We start from the raw sequence: 8,933 nt of genomic DNA on the forward strand, positions 1-8,933 counted from the left end.
ACTAGATGACGGGAGCGGGGGCTAGGGGTTGCTTGGCTACGAACGCGCCGGGCGCGGAACCGGGCATTGCTCTACGCACCGACTCCGTGGCCCTTCGCTGGTGAGGGCTAGAGGATGCTTGGCTACGAACGCGCGGGGCGCGGAACTGGGCATCGCTCGTTAGGTGTCACGTGCGTGGTGGTACTCTGCGGTGTGGCACTGGAGTCAGGGTGTGCGGATGACCCCTAGGGGAGGTCATGGTGCATACGGATAATATGGATTCTGGATTGAGTCGGATAAAGGCCAAATGTGACTTTTGGCATGTTTTTCGGAAAGGATGTGTTTTTGGGCCAAATGGGTTTTTTTGGCGTGTGTGGAAAAATCGTGTTTTATGGGCTTTGTGCATTGGGCATGTTTCATGCACATTGTTTGAGTTCTATGTGTTTTTTATCTGGTAGTGTTTGGGTTTTACTTACCTGCGGTACCATTTTTGGTTCCGTAGCTTTTGGTGCAGAGTTGGAGGACGAAGAGGAGGAGGCTGAGCCCTAGGATGCGGCTCCGCCGGGTTGCTGATGCTAAGCTTTATATTATGTTTAAAACTGTATTTGTGTTTTTGTAATATTTCATTTATGTATGTTTTAAACAGCTTGTATTACGTTAAGAACAATTCTGGTACTTAGTTATGACTTTCGTTATCCGCTGCGTGTTTCTTTGTGCACATCTGTTGCCTTTGCACACACTTGGCACCCGTCGATAGGATGGTGACCCGGGTTGTCACCATCCGGACGTCTCGATTTTCCCGTGTTCGGGCGTGGGGATTTGGGGGCATCACAATGAACGTTTTCAGTAGTAGTAGAAATCATAACTTAGTAAGAATTTAATTTCAATTGCTACGATATTTCCAAACTCAGGAGGTTTTTACGTTGGCCTCTAACTTACACATTGATAATTTATTTATGATTTATTGATAAATGCCACATTCATATTATAATTGTCATTTTGAGTAAAAAATATCATGTTATTTGATACATTGAGTGCATACTTACATGACATGTGATATTTTCACCATTTTTAGTATATTGCATATAAATGTGATTTTCACACGAAATTTTGCTACACATACATGCCATGAACTACATTTTTTCAAAGGCTAGGATGGGAAATTATCCTAGTGGAAATCCTCTGTCCACTTTAGAGTGTTTAAAAATGGAATAGTAACCCCTGGGTTAACAAAGAACAGTCAATAAGCTTTGAATGGGTTCTTTTCAAAGAATGCTGAAGCGAAATCAAATGTTATGACACCTGATGCTGGTGGGTATACATGTTATTATATTATAATGTTATGTTATGTTACCAATGCAATGAAAATGAGTGTGCAGACAATGTAGTTTCAACGTGAGTTGTATTACGATCACCAACAGGTACCCATAGTGCATATGGGGAATTATGACTATATCATAAGTTATGAAATTATGATTAAATATGAATTGCTAATTATGATGAAACATTATGATACTTTTGTCAGTTAAAGTGAAAAATGTTCTCCGAAAGAAAATCTGCATTAAATGTTTTTTGAAAAATGTTAAGGAGCTTGGATAGGAGACAAATATTGATTTCTTTTGCATATCATTGCATGCATCTGATGTTTATCATTAATCATGCATATTTTATATCTGTGCAAGTTGGTTGTTTAACTTACTAAGATTTCAAGGAATCTCACTATGGTAGTCCCACTACCATTCCCCTAAAATGGTAGAAGTTGTGTCAATATCGGCATATGATGAGCAAGATAAACTGTTGGCTTTGGATGATTGAGGAGGAGCTTGATCTGGAAAGGAGGTTGGACTTGATTTTAACTTTCATAGTAATGGCTCTATATGCTATAGAGTAGATACGAGAGTTAGTCTGATTTTGTAGATTATGTTTTATGGAGATTCTATCTCCCACGTTATGTTGAACTCAAGTAGACCTCTTAAGTGAGGAAGTACCTATTTAGGGTTTATAAATCATTGGGATGTTTAGTTCATTCTGGCATTAATTATTTTTATCACCCTTATTTCCGCTGCGATTATTGCAAACTAGGATGTATTACATATTAACTATCATGAATAAGGGTATGTAACCTTGTGTTATATGTCCTAACACTACACGTCTCCGTTCCATTCTAAGCGGAGGTTGGGTCGTCACAGTTGTGAAGTCTTGAGTAGTTCTACAACATTAGAAATGTTGATTAATGAGCAGACACTATGAGTGGAGGCAGATGTGTGTGTTCGATCCAAGCAATTTATAATCATGTCTTCAAGCAAGGAATCATTGATTATTGCCTTGAAAAATTTGAAAAAAAAAAAAATTAAAACAAAGAGAAATTTTTGAAAATGTAACAGTTATATGTTGAAGTAATAAATTAATAATGTTTACCTTAAAATTAAAAAAAAAAAGGAAAAACATGTATTACCACTTTTGCAATAATGTTGTGTCAGAAATTATAAGATTCATTGTAAACACACTTGTTAGTTGAGATAATAAAGAAAGTCCTATGTTAGAAAGATGTGTTAGATCTTATGGTATAAGCATAATATATCAAACAAAAATATAAACTTCTTATTTTTTAATAATACTATTGTAAGAAATAACTTTTAATCGTTTGGCAAGAAGGGTGGGGGAGCGCAATTTGTTTTCAGTTTTGTTTGCTTTCAACAAGATTCAAATTGCCTAAAAGTGAATCTTTTTTTTTTTTTTTAATGCAGATGAGCAACAAAATTATATGATTTTTAAATTCATATATTATTAATATTACATGTTAATAATATATTATAATATCATTTTTTTCTTTAATGATTTAAGGAAAAATAAGTTCTTCCTCGAATCTATTTTCATCTAAAAATGCCTGGTTTGGATACCAAATATTCAACTATCTTATCTTATCTAATTATTACAAAATTTTCAAATTCACATACAAAATATAATCAACAATTCAAAATTTTCAAATTTTAAAACAAAATTAAATTAAAAAAAATTATAATATAACAATATTTTATTTAATTTTCAACAAAACATATCATTTGAATTGTGTAACCAATTTTTTTTTTTTTTATGGGGGGGATTGGGCCAGAAGAGATAACTGAAAATTGACATGCATGGAGAGTTCTGGCTTTTATTTACTCTGTTGTACACTGATGAATGGTGTGGTATGATGCGGTTTTTGTTGGAACTAAAGGGGCTACAAAACAAAAATAGTGAGAGAAAGTTTGTTTTAAGGCACGTTACAAATGTCATTTTCCTTAAGACAATATTTACTCCTACCAATTACGGTATGCACATGGGTTACAAGCGAATTTATCTTCAAGATACAATGAAGCTCAGAACAAGTCTATTTGTCTAATTGAATTATGCACATATGAAATTAGACTCCGAATACCCTCTAAATTTGCCATTCAACCAAGATATTAGAAATCTATTTTCTCATAAATGAACAAATTCTAATAAGTTATTTTGTACATGTCCATTTTCAGCGTACTTATTTTGATTGATTAATGCAAGCATTCATATTCCTTCTGATGGGGCGAGTACGTAGCTTTTTGTGTTGTTTCCACTTATCAGATGTTTGGGATAAAGAAGTGGGACTCTACTCAACTAATCAAGGCTATGGAGTCTGTTGGCACAACTGTTGAAAGTTTAATTGTAAGTAAATTTGAAAAGATAGTTACTGCATCTATGGTATTAGTCCAAATTTACATCTCTGATGTTAACCATGCTTATTATTGGTGATTGTTCAAGTGGATCAATAAGTCTCTACTGTATCTAACATATATGGTTATTGAAGCTAGACCAAAGAATGGTGTTGTCCCAGAATTGCATCAGTATAGTTCACAAACATTGTTAAGGCAAATTGGGACATAGCTTTGGATAGATGGAAAAAGGAGAAAGATCGAGTGAGTTGTTCTCTAATTTTTTTCTGTATACAATCTGAAGTATTGGAAGATCACAAACCTTTTCTTTTCAAAGAAAAGATGGACTTTCTAGAAGGCTCAATTTTTCTTCATTTAAGAAGATTACCACTAATCTTAATACGCTTCACTTCATATCATGTTATTATGACAGATTTTATAGTTGAATTACTGGGAGATTGGAGAAGCCACTAAAATAAAAAGTCTCAAATTATTTATTAAAAGAGTAAAAGAGTGGTTTATTTGTTTTTTGAAGAGTATTTAAGGAAACCCAATAACAATGGTAGCAAAGATGAAAATCATGAATTTTCATAAGGGTGGCTCTACCGCCACTGCTAGGTGCTCCCGCTTGCTTTTTTTCACATGCATTTTTTAATACTTTTAAATATTTTTAAAAAAATAAACAATCATTAAAAAATAATTATTTAATTATTAAGTAAAAAAAATTAAAAAACAAATCCTAGCGGGAGCCCCTAGCAGGAAGACTAGCATTTTCCTTTTCAGATTATATGTTAAAGAAATCTTGATTGCACACAATATTACAACAAAAGTACTATAAATGAATCAGAGACAGGTTATTCTACAATGAATTGCACATCAATTATTTGAGGCTTTTCCTAATTACACACAAACTATTGTAATCATTCGCATACGAGTTGGTCCAGTCTTTTGAGTTATTTTCGAGTAGTTGGATGTTAGCCACCCGGCAGACAAGGTGGTTGACATGCATACAACCAAAATAGGGAAAAGTGTCTAAAAAAAATATAGTTGTTTGTTATGCTTAATTTTTTGTTTTCGTTAAAAAAGTTTTATTTTTGAGTCTGTATAAATTAGGACACACATGACTTCACAATATTGCTGATGTGATAATATCTAATTTACAAGAAAAAATTATAAGTTTAAATATTTGAAATCAGAATCCAAAGGAAAGAGTTATAAGAACAATTATTTGTAACTTCATTCCTTATAATTTGAAATTTATTCATACTCATGATCTCTTATCACTAACCCCACAGTTCAACATTAACCTGGCCTATTATTTATATTACAACATGACCAAGAACACTTCTGCTGACAAAGCATACAATACAATACAATACCCTAGTAACTAGAGAGAAACTAAGAATCAATTACATAGTAACCCATGCAATGATCATACTTATATCTAATAAAACATCAAAATATTATTAAAATTGAAAGAGCTTTCTAATAGATTTAGAGCTGAATGTTTGAGTCATAAGCAACCCCAGCGTTCCACAAAGCAGGCAGATCATTTTTGGATTCCACCCATTTGCTGCGACGCACTTGAAACCTTAATTTTATTGAACCACTTGGTACTGGATTAGACATGTCCCACACTGCCCCGAAGGCTTTACGCATGCCCTTCCACTGTTTGCAATCCTTCTGCAAGCACCATTAAATGAATAAAGAGGCCAATCCATCCATCAGTTTATAACAATGATCATCATCTCATTTGCTCAATACATATCTTTTGATAAAAACTTATATATGCAAATTTAGAGCGTGCAAGTTGCGATATAAACTCTTCAATAGAAAAGTAAAAGTCATTAGAAAATTCTCTTTTTTTCAAAGGCTTGCTCCAAACTCTCAAAGGCTTGGAGTTTTATAAATTCATACAACATTACCGGAAGAATTATATGAATATACCTGACACAATTGGACGGCGGTGATGTCATTTATACCGGCTGCATATATGACCGCTATAGCTAGATAATTAGGATATCTGCTTTTCTCATGGACTTTGAACATAAGGTTGTGACCAGGGTAGCGGCATGAGATCCTCCGGTATTCTATGTCTATCACACCACGAGCAAACAACTCCTTGGCCCCTTTGTAACCACGGCGTGCCAATCTTGCATAGGCACGGGAGCTTAGTATGAAGTCAGTTTTGTCACCTCCACCATAGTCAGTCACCACCACGTTCACTCCACGCTCACTGCAATATTGTGATGATCTGCACCTAACCTGAAGAGTCATCATCAACAAAACCACTAATCATACATGCTATATATATTATTATTAATATCAATGGAGACCGAGTAAAGCAAATTATATGGGTTACTTTTTCATTAGGGCTATCTAACACAATGATTGTCCTTGAGCTTCATATGATAGGAAGGTGTTTCGAGTTAAAGCAAGTTCAAATAGGTTGGGGTAGACGTCCCCTGCAAGCTAGTGTGCTATGCTTTATTCAAAACACTTATCCACTTAATTATTTATGTAATAGTACCATGCATTATATTATTTATAAGTTTAGTGAGTACATAAAATATTACTTGTTATGGAGCCCATTATATTTATTGAAAAGTTCAAATATTAATATTTTCTTCGATAAGTTGATGTGACAAGCTTCTAATTCAGCAGTGTATTTGATGAGTCAAGACATAGCCTTGTAATTTTACCCGATAGCATGCACCACAACCAGTTCCATTCCTATACAGCTTAGAGACTCCAGCCACGTTGCCATCATTGACAGTCCTTCCGAATTCTCCAAACCCACAAGCTTCTCCTATATGATCACCATTTCATGAGCTCAACTGTACATAGATGATGTATAAACCGAATAATTTTTACACATTGCTAATAATTGGTATTAATTAGTATTTGGTAGAGAAAGAAAGTTGCTCAAAAAAAGTTGAGCAAATAATTCTTTCAGCATGCATGCACAGAATAACTTGTAATGCATAGTTATGAATAACTCCAAATTGGTAGCCAAATAATATCTAAAAGTGTATATGCAGACGTACTTGGAGTCCCATCGGAGTTTCGACTACCGTAGTAGGTTGCTCTTGATGAGTAAGTAAAAACGTCTTGAGAGGCGTATAGAGCAGGCAAGAACAGTACCATGCAGATCACACAAAGAATACCAACTTGGTTTTCAAGTACTACAAGCCCCATATCTTAATGGCAAGGTTTCTTGATAAAGGGTAAGCTAACGGAAGAAAGAGACCAAAACTAAAGCTCTAATCAAGAAGCATGCAGATAGAGTTTCAGAGGAACATGGACGAGGAGGCTAATCAGAATTGGGAAGTATAACATTTATAGGACGAAAAGGTCATGTGTTGAGGCGAGAGATAGGCACCTTTTTCTCCCACTTAGGGAGAAAGGAATTATATTTAGAATTATATTTGTATTATTAATGTCAAATGTATGTAGTACTGGGTGCTAATTGAAATATATATATATAATTAATTTTAGGAAAAATATTAATATTAATAAAAAATAATATTTTATTATTATTTAGACTCAAAGTTTCATAATGTAATACAAGAGTTTTTTTTAATGGAAAAAACAATCTAAAAAACATGTGATTTTACATTTACATATAGAGAAACCAATGCTTTAGAGCAAACTAAATTCTCAATGGATTATCTATTTATTTTTTATATAATAAAGAAATAATATTTTTAATTAATTTATTTTTTTCACATTTACCATTTTACCATTTTACCAATTATATATTAATAAATAATTAAATGTATGGTTAATCATATTCTACCAAGAAAAGAAATGCAATGCACAGCATAGATCATTTTTATTTTGCATTTACTTTAACATAAATTAACTGTCTATACACTGCATAATCCACTACACAGGATATTTTGTCCTAAAAGCTCCGAACAGATATTTTGTATTTAACCTTTGAGATATTTGGTCTATTGCTCTTAATATTGAGTACCCCTCGAGAATATTTCTGGAATAAAAATCAATGTGCGCATATTTATCTGTTATGGTACTAGAATGATATGTTTGGGAATTCATTGGCAACTTTTCTTTGTGATCTTTTGCCTCTTGCCAGCTAGCGCCTTGATCTGTGATCTGTTACCCCATTATCTAGAAATAGTCTCGGCATCATCATTATATATTTTTTTAATGGGAAAAGCAATGTCATTGGTCCCATCAACATATTCATGTCAATCCAAACGGCTTGTTGAATGGGACAGTCAGAGTATATCTCTCTCATTTTTTTTTCTCTGTCAATGGAGACTAGTATTAATTAGACTGCATCATCAAGCGTTCGAGATGATGAATTTTTTATTGTTACTTTTCACTTTGATTCAAATAATAGAACTTTAACAAAACTTTTTTCCGTGTACAAAATTTTCTTATTTAATAAAATAAAACGGAGAGAGAAACAATATTATATTCAAACAACAAAAAGTAAATGCGACTTACTATTTTTTTAATAATAATAATAATAGGATTAAAAACGAACGACTTATTACATACATAAAACTTGACAATAGAGATATATTAACAATAAATATTTTTTCAAATGCTAATTTAAAACATGGTTAAATAAATAATATGGTCTAATTTGGATTCCACATGATATAAATATCAATAAATAATAATCTCTCGACAAATTTGAAATGACTCATTAAACCTAATTTAGGCCCACTAGGACTATCTATATCCCGAGCCTAGAAATATTGGGTTGATTTGTTATAGTTCTTCGATTTACCCCAGCTCCTCTTTTGCTTGTCAATTTTTTCTTTAAGATGCTAAGTAGTGTTTTGTTAGTTGTTTCGACTTATTCCTTGGCTTGGGGGCATCTTGGAAAGAAGTATTTGACTTTAATTCCTAACACGGCATGCCAATTGCGATAGTATGAAATTGAACTGTCATCTCTTATCCAAAATTATGCATCAAGTGTACCAAATCGACATATAATATTCTATTCTTTCAAAATTATGTTATTAGCCATGATTGTTGCTAGGGCCTCTACTTTCACCCACTTCGTGAAATAATCCACGACAATAAAGATGAGTTTTACTCATTTTTAGAGGGCACAGGCCCAACGATGCCAACCCCCCATTATGCGAAGCCTAAGGCAACATAATTGATGTTAATTCTTCTAGCGGGCAATGAGGTATTGGGGCATGTTTTTTACACTTCCACATCTTTGATGTATTTTACATACTCATTCATGTATTTCCACCATCACATAATGTGCTTCTTCTAGGGAGGCATGTAGAAGCTTGA

The 8,933-nt window shown here is 33.5% G+C and overlaps 1 protein-coding gene across 1 annotated transcript; it reads right to left on the minus strand.

Moving 5' to 3' along the window:
• Positions 1 to 4,942: 4,942 nt before the first annotated feature.
• LOC122282674 (expansin-like B1) lies at positions 4,943 to 6,976 on the minus strand. Its single transcript, XM_043094644.1, has 4 exons — positions 6,695 to 6,976; positions 6,350 to 6,456; positions 5,595 to 5,912; positions 4,943 to 5,330 (listed from the first exon to the last, which is right to left on the minus strand). Exons 1-4 carry the CDS (start codon positions 6,843 to 6,845, stop codon positions 5,142 to 5,144), a joined length of 765 nt encoding a protein of 254 aa, XP_042950578.1. The 5' UTR covers positions 6,846 to 6,976; the 3' UTR covers positions 4,943 to 5,141.
• Between the last annotated feature and the right edge of the window lie 1,957 nt (positions 6,977 to 8,933).

Source organism: Carya illinoinensis, chromosome 11 (assembly GCF_018687715.1).
Source record: "Carya illinoinensis cultivar Pawnee chromosome 11, C.illinoinensisPawnee_v1, whole genome shotgun sequence".
NCBI lineage: Eukaryota > Viridiplantae > Streptophyta > Magnoliopsida > Fagales > Juglandaceae > Carya > Carya illinoinensis.